Genomic DNA, 14,710 nt, shown 5'->3' on the forward strand with positions numbered 1-14,710 from the left:
AAGTACTGTAGCTTCTGGTTGCATCGCACCCTGTTCAGATCATGAAGTACTGTAGCTTCTGGTTGCATCGCATGCTATTCAGATCATGAAGTACTGTAGCTTCTGGTTGCATCGCATGCTATTCAGATCATGAAGTACTGTAGCTTCTGGTTGCATCGCACCCTGTTCAGATCATGAAGTACTGTAGCTTCTGGTTGCATCACACCCTGTTCAGATCATGAAGTACTGTAGCTTCTGGTTGCATCGCACCCTGTTCAGATCATGAAGTACTGTAGCTTCTGGTTGCATCACACCCTATTCCCTCTATAGTGCACTACTTTTGACAAGGGCCCATATACTGTAGAGCAAGCACTATATAGGGAATATACTGTACTGCACATACTCTTGCTTGCACATATACTCTCTTTTGCTCACTTTCTTGCACTCACTCTCTCTCTCTCCGTATCTCTCTCATATACACACACAGTCTATCAGGCACCTGCCATTCCCCTGGTAATTCTTATACATTAATTGTCTCTAGGAGATAATAAATATAAAGTGCTGATGTCATCATGCCTCGTTCTATCACTCTCTCTTGCTCCACCATGCTGTTTGTCATCATAATTTTTCTACCCTCCTAATATGCGATTCTCTCTCATTATATATATATATATATATATATATATATATATATACACACACACACATACACATTTGTCACATGCACCGAATACAACAGGTGTAGACCTTACAGTGAAATGCTTACTTATAAGCCCTTAACCAACAATGGAGTTAAGAAAAATACCCCCCAAAAATAAATAAAAGTAACAAATAATTCAAGAGCCAGGAAAATAGCAATAATGAGGCTATATACAAGGGGTACCGGTACAGAGTCAATGTGTTAGTTGAGGTAAAAAGTACATGTTGGTAGAGGTAATATGTACACTGGTTAGTCAAGGTAATTGAGGTAATATGTACATGTTGGTAGAGGTAATATGTACATGTTGGAAGAGGTAATATGTACACCGGTTAGTCAAGGTAATTGAGGTAATATGTACATGTAGGTAGAGTTATTAAAATGACTATGCATAGATAATAACAGAGAGTAGCAGCGGCATAAAAGAGGGAGGGGGCAATGCAAATAGACTGGGTAGCCATTTGATTAGATGTTCAGGAGTCTTATGGCTTGGGGGTAGAAGCTGTTTAGAAGCCTTTTGGACCTAGACTTGGCGCTCCGATTACCGCTTGCCGTTCGGTGGCAGAGAGAACAGTCTATGACAGTTTTTAGGGCCTGGTATAGAGGTCCTGGATGGCAGGAAGCTTGGCCCGGTGATGTACTGGGTCATACGCACTACCCTCTGTAGTGCCTTGCGGTCTGAGGCCGAGCAGCTTCCATACCAGGCAGTGATGCAACCCGTCAGGATGCTCTCGATAGTGCAGCTGTAGAACCTTTTTAAGGTCTGAGGACCCATGCCAAATATTTCTCCTGAGGGGGAATAGGTTTTGTCGTGCCCTATTCACGACTGTCTTGGTGTGCTTGGACCATGTTCGTTTTTTGGTGATGTGGACACCAAGGTACTTGAAGTTCTCAACCTGCTCCACTACAGCTCCGTCGGTGAGAATGGGGGCGTGCTCGGTCCTCCTTTTCCTGTAGTCCACAATCATCTCCTTTGTCTTGATCACATTGAGGGAGAGGTTGTTGTCCTTGCACCACACGGTCAGGTCTCTGACCTCCTCCCTATAGGCTGTCTCATAGTTGTCGGTGATCAGGCCTACCACTGTTGTGTCATCGACAAACTTAATGATGGTGTTGGAGTCATTCGTGGCCATGCAGTCATTAGTGAACAGGGAGTACAGGAGGGGACTGAGCACGCACCCCTGAGGGGCCCCAGTGTTGAGGATAAGCGTGGCGGATGTGTTGTTACCTACCCTTACCACCTGGGAGCGGCCCATCAGGAAGTCAAGGATCCAGTTGCAGAGGGAGGTGTTTAGTCCCTGGGTCCTTAGCTTAGAGATGAGCTTTGAGGGCACTATGGTGTTGAACGCTGAGCTGTAGTCAATGAATAGCATTTTCACATTGGTGTTCCTTTTGTCCAGGTGTGAAAGGGCAGTGTGGAGTGCAATAGAGCTTGCATCATCGGTGGATCTGTATGCACATTGGAGTGGGTCTAGGGTTTCTGGGATAATGGTGTTGATGTGAGCCATGACCAGCCTTCAAAGCACTTCATGGCTACAGACGTGAGTGCACAGGTCGGTAGTCATTTAGGCAGGTTACCTTAGTGTTCTTGGGTACAGGTACTATGGTGGTCTGCTTGAAACATGTTGGTATTACAGACTCAGACAGGGAGAGGTTGAAAATGTCAGTGAAGACACTTGCCAGTTGGTCAGCACATGCTCGGAGTACACGTCCTGATAATCCGTCTGGCCCTGCGGCCTTGTGAATGTTGACCTGTTTAAAGGTCTTACTCTAGCCCTGCCACATCCGACGAACGTTGAAGCCGGTGTAGTACGATTCGATCTTAGTCCTATATTGATGCTTTGCCTGTTTGATGGTTCGTCGGATGGCATAGCGGGATTTTTTTATAAGCTTCCAGGTTAGAGTCCCGCTCCTTGAAAGCGGCAGCTCTACCCTTTAGCTCAGTGCGGATGTTGCCTGTAATCCATAGCCTCTGTTTGGGGTATGTACGTTGTAACGGTTTTGACTTGAGGTTATCATTTATAGGGGTGCCAGGTAGGTTGTGCCTACCAGAGAAAATATTGGTTTCTCCTTTTGGTTTGGGAGGGAATGAGTCCCATCTGGTCCATCAAGTCTACACCAATACAAAGGACTCATGTAAAAGTCAGGATGGAAATACACTTTTCATAAACCCTTAAAACATTACAAAGAACTTACAAAACAACTGTATTCTTTTGCGTGGTTGTATTACAAACAAATGATCACACACACACATATAACAATATACAATAATGAGCTTTAAACAGCTCTAGTTCCTCCAGAAATGTCCTGTACCTCGGGCCTAAAAAGAGTCCAGCCCGGTAAACAAGTTCAGGGAACTCAAGTGACCTTAGTCACGCAATGGTTGTCCGTTATACAGTGTAGCATAAACCCAGTGTCAATCATACAATCAAAATAACAAATATTTTACCACAACTATAAAGCGTATCACATCTTAATAAGTCCTCAACTACAACTAACTACATAAATCACGGTATACATCACACCAAAACAAATGAAATACCGTATACAAAAAGGTTGTAGTCAGTCGGTCAGTCAGACAAGCCAATCCGCCGACAGATCTCCAGCGGAGAAAGGCCACGAAAACCAACGGAGGTGTAGTCCACGGATGCAAAGAGTGGATCCGATCCTGGGTAAACTTGCTATTAGGCTACACAAAGCACACTTTTAAAGCAACACAACAAACAGAAGAGAGATGCTTCAGAACTGAGGGTTGAACACATCCTCATTCACGTCTCTATCACAACCCCACTTTTGCACAGCTGATGCTGGCTATTTAATTGGGAATTAAAGGGAAATCGCCCTATTGGAAGGAGAAGCACTATTTAATTGAGAATTAAAGGGAAAGCGCCCTATTGGAAGAAGCACTGAGACGGTTCAGAAAAATTCACGGCCGTCACAACGTACAGACACTGTGGGGACGACGTCATCGATCCACATATTGATGAAGCCAGTGACTGATGGTGTACTCCTCAATGCCATCGGAAGAATCCCGGAACATGTTCCAGTGTGTGATATCAAAACAGTTCTGTAGTTTAGCATCTGCTTCATCTGACCACTTTTTTATATCCCGAGACACTGATGCTTCCTGCTATAATTTTCTGCTTGTAAACAGGAATCAGGAGGATATAATTATTGTCAGATTTGCCAAATGGAGGGCGAGGGAGAGCTTTATACTTGTCTCTGTGTGTGAAGACTCTCTTGTTCTTCTCTAATTGTCTGGAGTTAAGGAAGAATTGACAATTTAACAAGGAAACTAACACTGTGGGATTTAAGGGGTCAGATATCTCCAATACATAATTCTTAAAGATTTTGGATTGGACTCTAATTAAATAATAGAATAACAATTTTCTCAAAATTGCATCATATTCCAGCCCAAGACACCTCCTGCAGTGTGTGGGATGGGTGTGTGTACGTGTGTACGTGTGTGTACGTGTGTGCGTGTATGTGCAAGGTCACCAACATCAAAAACCCACGTGGTAGTAGATTATTTATAAAGGAATGCTCTCTCTCTCTCTCTCTCCCGCTCTCTCTCTCCATCTCTCGCTCGCTCCCTCTCTCTCTCCCTGTCTCTCTCTCCCTCTCTTTCTCTCTCATTTCAATTCAAAGGGCTTTATTGGCATAGGAAACATATGTTTACATTGCCAAACAAGTTAAATAGATAATAAACAAAGGTAACATAAACAATCAAAATGTACAGTAAACATTACATTCACAAAAGAGGAATAGAGACATTTCAAATGTCATATTATGGCTATGTACAGTGTTACAACAATATACATCTCTCTCTCTCTCTCTCTCTCTCTCTCTCTCTCTCTCTCTCTCTCTCTCTCTCTCTATCTATCTCTATCTCTCTATATATATATATATATATATATATATATATATATATGCCTGCTGTCCTGCTCTCTGTTTAACACACACACACACAGTGTGTTGATCAGTAGCCTGGCGTTTTAATGAGGCCACAACCCTCCGGTGTGTGTGTACATGTGTGCGTGTCCTTTTTCTGAGTCCCTTGCCCCCCATCTGTGTTTTCTGTAGCTGTCAGCTGTGCCAGTAACATGTGTTTCTATAACACATCAGATAAAAATAATCAACAATTGAGAGAGAGAGTTCTCCTTTGACTGGACCCACGCATACCCCTGTCTTGCTCAGTCCTGGGTTAACCTTCACAGTGGAAGCAAGTTTGTGCAAGTTGTTGTGTATGGGTGTGTGGGTTTGTGTGTATTTAAGTAGGTGCGTGTGTGTACACACACTGCACACAATGAACTCTGCATGTGAGCAGTTTTCCTTCTCACTTCCTTCCAGCATGAGTAAATAATCAATTATTGAAGCAGGATTTGGTCTGAGGGCGATAGATAACATGACATACACAACCACAGAACCAACTGTTGAAATAAAGATAGTCCCTCTGTTTATGGAGAGATTTGTTGAATTATGCAACTTATTAACCCAGGCAGACACAATGGTACAAGTATGCAAGCACTTGAGTGAGTCTGACATGGCACCCTATTCCCTATATAGTACACTACTTTTGACCAGGTCTCCTGTCTAATAGGGAATATGGTGCCATTTTGGACTCAACCTTGTGTTGTGTGAAGGCATAAGTAAATTAATTATTTTAGGTGACAGTTATTGGGAATATCCCCTTTGCTCATTCTGAAACAGTCATCAACCACTAAACATTAACCTTGACTGACAATCCATTGATTTGGTTGTGCTAGACAGTGTAGTTTGACTGGGTGAATTATTCCCTGAGTAGAGTAATAAATTAATATAGAGAATAGATGGTTGTAATGCCGCTCTGTGACCTCAGAAGGGATCCTATGACAGAGAAGTGCTGTGTTGTCAGTCTGGAGCCATAATAGACACTGTAGTAGTGGGATTCCTCCTATCAGTTCCACACTATACAGAGCTTGATGCAGAACAGCACTTGCTTTAAACTATGTGTGTTGTTGTTTGTAAGGAAGAAAGACCAAATGCACCTCTCCATCTCCTCTCAGCATTACATCACATGTCCCACTGCATTAGAGCCTACTCCCAATGCCAGTTTGGTCCATATAGACTAATAGGGTTTAACCATGGATATAGAGCTTCCCCTTCAGGAAATGTAGTGTAAATGCAATCATTCTTAGCCAATCGTGGCGGTATCATGTTGGTGTGTGTTTTGATCATCATAGGTGTTCTCTCTATCTTTCTCTCTCTCTCTCCAGCCTCCACGCTTAAGCCCTGTGGTTCTTGGCAGGCTGTGACTAGGGCTGTTTGCAGGCTTTGACAATGCTGTGGAGGTGGAGAGTGCAGCTAGCTTTGGCCTGGTTGATTATATGGGCAGTCTAGCTCTATTTTCTATCACTCACTCACACTCTCTCTCTCTTGCTCTCTCTCTCTCTCCCTCCAGAGGATGTCCTGAGTAAGGATGCAGGGGAATGTGCAATCTGCCTAGAGGAGCTGGTACAGGGGGACACCATTGCTCGCCTGCCCTGTCTCTGCATATACCACAAAGGGTAAGTCCCCCTCTCTCTATCCCTCTCTCTCCCCTTCTTTCTATATACCTCTGTCCTTCTCTCCCCCTCTCTCTCCCCCTCTCTCTATCACAAAATGTTTCTGTACAACCTACGACAAGAGGGATCTCTCCTGTTTTTCTCAACCGGTGTATGTATGCATCATCTATCCTGCTCTCTCTCTCTCTCTCTCTCTCTCTCTCTGTCTCCCTCCCCCTCCCTTCTTTTGTTCTGTATACAGTGCATTTACAAAGTATTCAGACCCCTTGACTTTTCCACATTTTTTTACGTTACAGCCTTATTCTAAAATGTATTAAATTGTTTTTTTCACCCTCATCAATCTACAAACAATACCCGTTAATGACAAAGCATAAACATGTTTTAGGAAATTGTTGCTTAAATATCACATTTACATAAGTATTCAGACCCTTTACTCAGTACTTTGTTGAAGCACCTTTGGCAGCGATTACAGCCTTGAGACGTCTTGGGTATGATGCTACAAGCTTGGCACACCTGTATTTGAGGAGTTTCTCCTATTCCTCTCTACAGATCCTCTCAAGCTCTATCAGGTTGGATGGGGAGCGTCGCTGCACAGCTATTTTCAGGTCTCTCCAGAAATGTTTGACCGGGTTCAAGTCCGGCCTCTGGCTGGGCCACTCAAGGACATTCAAAAACTTGTCCCGAAGCCACTTCTGCGTTGTCTTGGCTATGTTCTTAGGCTCGTTGTCCTGTTGGAAGTTGAACCTCCGCCCCAGTCTGAGTTCCTGAGTGCTCTGGAGCAGGTTTTCATCCAGGACTTCTCTGTACTTTGCTTCGCTCATCTTTCCCTCGATCCTGACTAGTCTCCCAGTCCCTGCAGCTGAAAAACATCCCCATGGCATGATACTGCCACCACAATGCTTCACCGTAGGGATGGTGCCAGGTTTCCTCCAGATGTGACGCTTGGCATTCAGGCCTAAGAGTTCAATCTTGGTTTCATCAGACCAGAGAGTCTTGTTTCTCATAGGCTGTCATGTGCCTTTTACTGAGGAGTGGCTTCCGTCTGGCCATTCTACCATAATGACCTAATTGGTGGAGTGCAGCACAGATGCTTGTCCTTTTGGAAGTTTCTTCCATCTCCACAGAGGAACTCTGGAGCTCTGCCAGAGTGACCATTGGGTTCTTGGTCACCTCCCTGACCAAGGCCCTTCTCCCCCAATTGCTCAGTTTGGCCGGGCGGTCAGCTCTAGGAAGGAAGAGTCTTGGTGTTTCCAAACTTCTTCCATTTAAGAATGATAGAGGCCACTGTGTTCTTGGGGACCTTCAATGCTGAATAAATGTTTTGGTACACTTCCCCAGATCTGTGCCTCGACAAAATCCTGTCTCGGAGCTCTACGGACAATTCTTTCAACCTCATGGCTTGGTTTTTGCTCTGACATCAACTGTCAACTGTGGGACCTTATATAGGCAGGTGTGTGCCTATCCAAATCATGTCCAATCAATTGAATTTACCACAGGTGGACTCCAATCAAGTTGTAGAAACATCTCAAGGACGATCAATGGAAACAGGATGCACCTGAGCACAATTTTGAGTCTCATAGCAAAGGGTCTGAATACTTATGTAAATGGTATTTATGTTAAAACCTCTCTGTGATAGGGTCTAGTTTCCTGATTTTCCGCCTGACTGACGTGCCCAAAGTACTGCCTGTTACTCAGGCCCAGAAGCCAGGATATGCATATAATTGGTTGCATTGGATAGAAAACACGTTGAAGTTTCTAAAACTGTTAAAATAATGTCTGAGACTATAACAGAATTGATATGGTTGGAAAAAATCAGAAGAAAAACCGAGATTTCTTAATTTCTTTTTTAGGTCCCAGGCTCTTACAATGGAAAACTGTGGGTCCTATGTAATTCCGGCTCCCAGATTGCAATTCCTATGGCTTCCACTAGATGTCAACAGTCTTTATTCAAGGTTTCAGGCTTGTTTCTTGAAAAACAAGCAAGAATTGGGAGTTTTGGTGAAGAGGGCACCGGAACAATATCAGTCTTTCGGCGCGAGCAGAAGAGTGCGCGCGCTTACTAATTTTACTTTCCTTTTGAACATACTACTTTCCGTATGAAAAATTATAGTTTATTTACATTTTAGGGTACCTGAGGATTTAAATAGAAACATCGTTTAACTTGTTCGGACTAAGTTTAGCGGTAACTTTTTGGACTCCTTTGTCTGCATGTTGAACGACTGGATTACTGAAATCGATGGCGCCAACTAAACAGACCTTTTGGGATAAAAACAATGATTTTATCTAACACAATGACCATTCATGTTGTAGCTGGGACCCTTGGGATTGCAGAGGAAGATCTTCAAAAGTAAGTGATTTATTTAATCGCTATTTGTGATTTTATGAAGCCTGTGCTGGTTGAAAAATATGTTGATGTGGGGCGCCGTCCTCAGACAATTGCATGGTATGCTTTCGCTGTAAAGCCTATTGTAAATCGGACAATGCAGGTAGATTAACAAGAATGTAAGCTTTTAAATGATATAAGATACTTGTATGTTCATGAATGTTTAATATTACGATTATTTATTTGAATTACGCACCCTCCAATTTCACCGGATGTTGTCGACTGGTGTCCCGCTAGCGGGACTCCTATCCCTAAAAACCTGTTTCCACTTTGTCATTATGGGTTATTGTGTGTAGATTGATGAAGAAAAAAATAATTTCATCCATTTTAGAATAAGGCTGTAACGTGGAATCGTTTTGGGGGGGAAAAGGGGTCTGAATTCTTTCCGAATGCACTGTATGTAGTATGTGCTATGTTCTCCCTGACTGTGTCTGATGTTCTCTCTCTGTCAGCTGTATTGATGAGTGGTTTGAGGTAAACAGATCGTGTCCAGAACATCCCTCAGACTAAAGGGCCTCGCTACTTTTCTCCACAGGTAAATTCTATATTAATATGTATTTTCTCCACAGGTAAATTCCACATTTCCTGAGTGTTGTTGATGTTGATGCATTACTGTGATAAGTCACTTTAATATTCTGTGGGAAACTTAAAAGTTTCCACCGTAGAATTCCCCAAACGGAAATGCAGTACTGTATTGACACAAAACAGGAAAAATATAATACAGTATTATACCTTTTAGTTCAGTCGAGTTCTTTCTTTCTATTGTTCTGTTTCAGCATCACATGTTAGCCCTCAGTATATTCAGATTTCTGTTGTTTTTCCTAGCTGCAGGTTTCTTACTCCCTCGATAAGAAGAGTGATCTGCTCCAATAACAACAGTCCTCAATGTGAATCCCCTCCCCTTCCCCGTCGACCAAGGAGACTTCTGGACAGACACACTGTGACTCTGTGGCCAGTACAGAACTTACCCCTGACCCTACCCCTCTACCCCCACCACCTCCAGTACGTCTCAACAGCCCTCAACACACCTCACCCTGACCCTACCCCTCTACCCCCACCACCTCCAGTACGTCTCAACAGCCCTCAACACACCTCACCCTGATCCTACCCCTCTACCCCCATCACCTCCAGTACCTCTCAACAGCCCTCAACACACCTCACCCTGACCCTACCCCTCTACCCCCATCACCTCCAGTACGTCTCAACAGCCCTCAACACACCTCACCCTGACCCTACCCCTCTACCCCCACCACCTCCAGTACGTCTCAACAGCCCTCAACACACCTCACCCTGACCCTACCCCTCTACCCCATCACCTCCAGTACGTCTCAACAGCCCTCAACACACCTCACCCTGACCCTACACCTCTACCCCCATCACCTCCAGTACGTCTCCACAGCCCTCAACACACCTCACCCTGATCCTACCCCTCTACCCCCATCACCTCCAGTACCTCTCAACAGCCCTCAACACACCTCACCCTGACCCTACCCCTCTACCCCCACCACCTCCAGTACGTCTCCACAGCCCTCAACACACCTCACCCTGATCCTACCCCTCTACCCCCATCACCTCCAGTACCTCTCAACAGCCCTCAACACACCTCACCCTGACCCTACCCCTCTACCCCATCACCTCCAGTACGTCTCAACAGCCCTCAACACACCTCACCCTGACCCTACCCCTCTACCCCCATCACCTCCAGTACGTCTCAACAGCCCTCAACACACCTCACCCTGACCCTACCCCTCTACCCCCACCACCTCCAGTACGTCTCAACAGCCCTCAACACACCTCACCCTGACCCTACCCCTCTACCCCCATCACCTCCAGTACCTCTCAACAGCCCTCAACACACCTCACCCTGACCCTACCCCTCTACCCCCACCACCTCCAGTACGTCTCAACAGCCCTCAACACACCTCACCCTGACCCTACCCCTCTACCCCCATCACCTCCAGTACGTCTCAACAGCCCTCAACACACCTCACCCTGACCCTACCCCTCTACCCCCATCACCTCCAGTACGTCTCAACAGCCCTCAACACACCTCAACTCAAACCAGTCAAGTACCGCAGTGTGCCAAAACTCATTAAAAGCAATTTTCAGGGAAACTACATTTAATGCTGATCTATCTATTTATCTCCACACACACACACAATCTGCTCCAAGACCAGACAGACACAGACACACAAACTCACAAATACACACACACACACGCACAAACACAACCAACCTCTGCTTTGTCCTCAAAGAGACAGACAGACAGACAGACAGACAGACAGACAGACAGACAGACAGACAGACAGACAGACAGACAGACAGACAGACAGACAGACAGACAGACAGACATGCTTATCCGCCAGCCTGATGTTGAAGGGAAGACACAACACCTCTTTTGCACAACTATCCAATCAGGAAAAGCTGTTGCTCTCAACACGCCCTCTCACTCTCTGCTGCATCAATGGAACGGCTGTATATGCCACCCACAGACGTTTTGCATTCCATCCCATTTGTCGTGCCTCGGTGATTCAGCTGCTGTGATTGGCTGAGCTCCAGGGCTACTGTGACTTGGAATTCCCTCCTCCTGTGTTATTGGACAGCAGATTCAGGTCTCCTCCCATCTGTTTGGTCTGAGTGATTGTACACCTGGACATTTCAGGGAGCAAGCTGAGGGGAGAAGGGGCAAGGGGAAGTCAGTCCTCATACCCTCTCCCACTCTTTCCCCATCCTCACCAACTGTGTCTACCAGTGCCTTCACCTTCAGATCCTAATGGCCTACCAGGGCAAAGTCAGGACAACAGAACAGTGTGATTGGTGGGTGGGGGACAGAGGACAGGAGGTCAGGTATCAGTCTATACTAAATCCTCCCTCCCTAGCCCTTCCCCCTGTTTGTTGTTGACTGGATGACGACAGACGGAGAGAGACCCAGCAGAGTCAGACTCAGCTGAATGTGAAACTCTTCTTAACTCTAACCTTTACTCCACTGGGACATGACTGGAACTGGAACTGGCTGCTAGCCACACTGAAATTAGAAGTGCCCTGCTATATGCTGTCCCGCTCTCTCTTTCTCACTCTCTCCTTTCCCCTGACTAGCTATCTAACTCACAACCTTCAATGCCTCTGTGGTAGCAACAATACGTGAACTGGACTGTGCTACCAGAAGCGTGTGGCTCGGCTAGTGGCAACTACAACTCCCTGCAGGCACTTCTCTGGAGTGAGAACGTTAATTAGTTTTTGTAGCAGCAATAGCTGTCTGACTGGGAGATGAGGCCCTCTGTGCTTAGCCTGAATCCCAGCTGAATTACTGTGTTTCACAATTGTTTTACTGTACATCTTCAGTTTGGCAATTGTAAAGAGGAGCAATTCAGTTGGGATCCAGGCTACAATGTGCTGACCCCAGATCAGATATCCCCCTTCCCCAGGGGCCAGGTGACATTATGTGGTGTATATACTCTAGCCTTCTACAGGGTTCACACACCCATCCTCTTCTCTCTCTCACTCACTCTGACTTTTAATCTTTATTTATCATTATGAGACTTAGCAGTTATTATTATGCAAATTATTTTATTTTAAGTGTGCCGGTTTTGACATAATGGTGTAATTGCATATCTGTGTATGTATGCGTGAGTTATAGTGAAACTAAGTCAGGCCTTAATGCAAGAGAATGACATGAATAACTATGTCTTCTATTCATGTTTGTCCATTTCAGTGCTGTTTCAAATAGCTGTTTGAGCTAGCACACTTTTTACCCAATCATAATCATCTACCAATCAACCTATCACAGTAGAGGTAAGAGGGCGGGGCAGGAGGTAGGCGATTGATGGAGCTCCACGCCAAAGCCAATCAGAATAAGGGGAATACTGATGTCTTCAAAAAAGTTATCATTAGAATGTTGGATCCCCTGAAACTTTGTCAGCGTGTTTGAAGGTTATACACATTTCTTATCTAATACATTTCAGCTTCCAGAAACCCTGTGTTGTAATATTTAAACAAGGCCTTGATGTTGTTCTCTTTAATGTTTTGAGAGCTTTCCCAGGATGCGCTGCTAACTAGTATACTAGACCTCCATCTTCACCATTGGGTTGCAAATAAGGGCAGAGTAAGAAAGTGATAGACAAATTCAATGAATAAGACAAAAGGATTTATTGGCTATGCTTTTCACAATCATTGTGGAGGATTTTCAATCTCCACAGTTTAGAGATTTTAGATTATAGAATATTATTATGACATATCTAGGAATAAGATCAATAGTGTTTATATTGGTTGCCCAATTCAAACTTGTAACGACCAGTCAGACAAATTAACAAAGAGCATTAATAGGGGATCTGGGTATTATGGTATGGATATACTAAATATAGTGTTACCATGGCTACTGGGTCAGTTACACCATATTAACTGTGGTTTCTCCAAAAGAGCCCTCATCATGCCTCTAAAACATGCTGCTAACAATTTATTTTTCAAGAAGTACAGCGAGGCATAAAGCACTTTGGAATTGGGACAATAAAAATACCACACCCAAATGGACTGTTTCCCCATTTGTCATCATGTACTATAGCTAATAAAGTTTAATCTAAATCCAGATGGAAGTTTCTCCTCATTGCACATCAGTGAGGGAGAAACTAGAATGTCTGGTCTGAAACTAGAATGTCTAGTCTAACTGCATGGTTTGTCCCATGGCTACTGTACTGTAAATGTATTGAAATGTTGTCGAATGGCTCACGATTGTGAAGCATACTACTGTATGTGTACAATATGCCCTTATTGTCATGGGTATGTGTGTAGCACGAGGATCCTCCCTAGCTAGCCTACCAGAACAGCCTTATATGAGCTACTGTAGCTAGAATCAGTTTTAAATCACATTTTCCCCCATTTCAGTTTTGTTAGTCTTTTATTTTGGATATTTGAGTTTCTTTGGGGGGCGAGTGGGGAGGCAGCCTAGCACCTAAACTGATTTCGTTATGTTTTACTGTAGAGAATTCAGTTTGGATGTCAGGCCAGTGGTAAAGGAGGGGGGTTAAATGGTAATTTTGTGTAAATGTTTTGGTTTTGCTGCTTATGCTACAGTTGCCAATTTGAGCCCATATCAATCCAATTGGATCGATGTCTATCCAAATCTACCGTGTTGAAAAGCTCCATATGGATGGACTTGTGAGGATGCAGTGTTGAAAAGCTCCATATGGATGGACTTGTGAGGATGCAGTGTTGAAAAGCTCCATATGGATGGACTTGTGAGGATGCAGTGTTGAAAAGCTCCATATGGATGGACTTGTGAGGATGCAGTGTTGAAAAGCTCCATATGGATGGACTTGTGAGGGTGCAGTGTTGAAAAGCTCCATATGGATGGACTTGTGAGGATGCAGTGTTAAAAACAGTCAACATACATGAATGCGGGATGTGTTAGAGAACACACACATGTCATCAGGTAGCTATACTTGATGTTCCGTTCATGATACTATAATATACCATGACAGTGAACATACTGTAGATGATTATTAGTTGGGGATGAGCTTGCTTGAATGAATGTGGAGGTGTAGTAGGGCATTCATGTAATAGTTGAGAGGTGAAGGAAACTATTTTTATTTGGGTTATACCTCCCAAGGTACTTCAGAGACAGGCCAACAGTACATAACTAGAAATGTTATTTTAGAAAGTTTTTAGACATACAGTATGTTATAACATTCCATTTATGTAAAAATATGTACAGAATTTGAAATTAAAAGAGCAATGTTTTTGGAGCACATTCTTTTAATTGTACTAGTGTGACTTACAGTGTGTCTTGGTGGATGAGTGTTTCACTTTCAATGCATTATGGCAGAAGCTTTCTCAACAGTCATTGAAAAAGTTGCATTACTGGTCAAAAGTTTTAGAACACCTACTCATTCAAGGCTTTTTCTTTATTTGTACTATTTTCTACATTGTAGAATAATAGTGAAGACATCAAAAATATGAAATAACACATATCATGTAGTAACCAAAAAAGTGTTAAACAAATCAAAATACATTTTATATTTGAGATTCTTCAAATAACCACCTTTTGCCTTGATGACAGCTTTGCACACTCTTGGCATTCTCTCAGCCAGCTTCACCTGGAATGCTTTTCCAACA

The 14,710-nt window shown here is 43.9% G+C and overlaps 1 protein-coding gene across 1 annotated transcript in view; it reads left to right on the forward strand.

Moving 5' to 3' along the window:
• LOC115177466 (E3 ubiquitin-protein ligase znrf2) overlaps positions 1-14,345 on the forward strand; it is a 93,971-nt gene extending 79,626 nt beyond the window's left edge. Inside the window, exons 3-5 of the mRNA XM_029738266.1 lie at positions 6,117-6,222; positions 9,055-9,137; positions 9,428-14,345. Of these exons, the coding sequence (XP_029594126.1) occupies positions 6,117-6,222; positions 9,055-9,112 (164 nt within the window). The 3' untranslated portion in view covers positions 9,113-9,137; positions 9,428-14,345. The remainder of the gene's footprint in view (positions 1-6,116; positions 6,223-9,054; positions 9,138-9,427) is intronic.
• Positions 14,346-14,710: the final 365 nt, after the last annotated feature.

Source organism: Salmo trutta, chromosome 37, assembly GCF_901001165.1.
Source record: "Salmo trutta chromosome 37, fSalTru1.1, whole genome shotgun sequence".
Lineage (NCBI taxonomy): Eukaryota > Metazoa > Chordata > Actinopteri > Salmoniformes > Salmonidae > Salmo > Salmo trutta.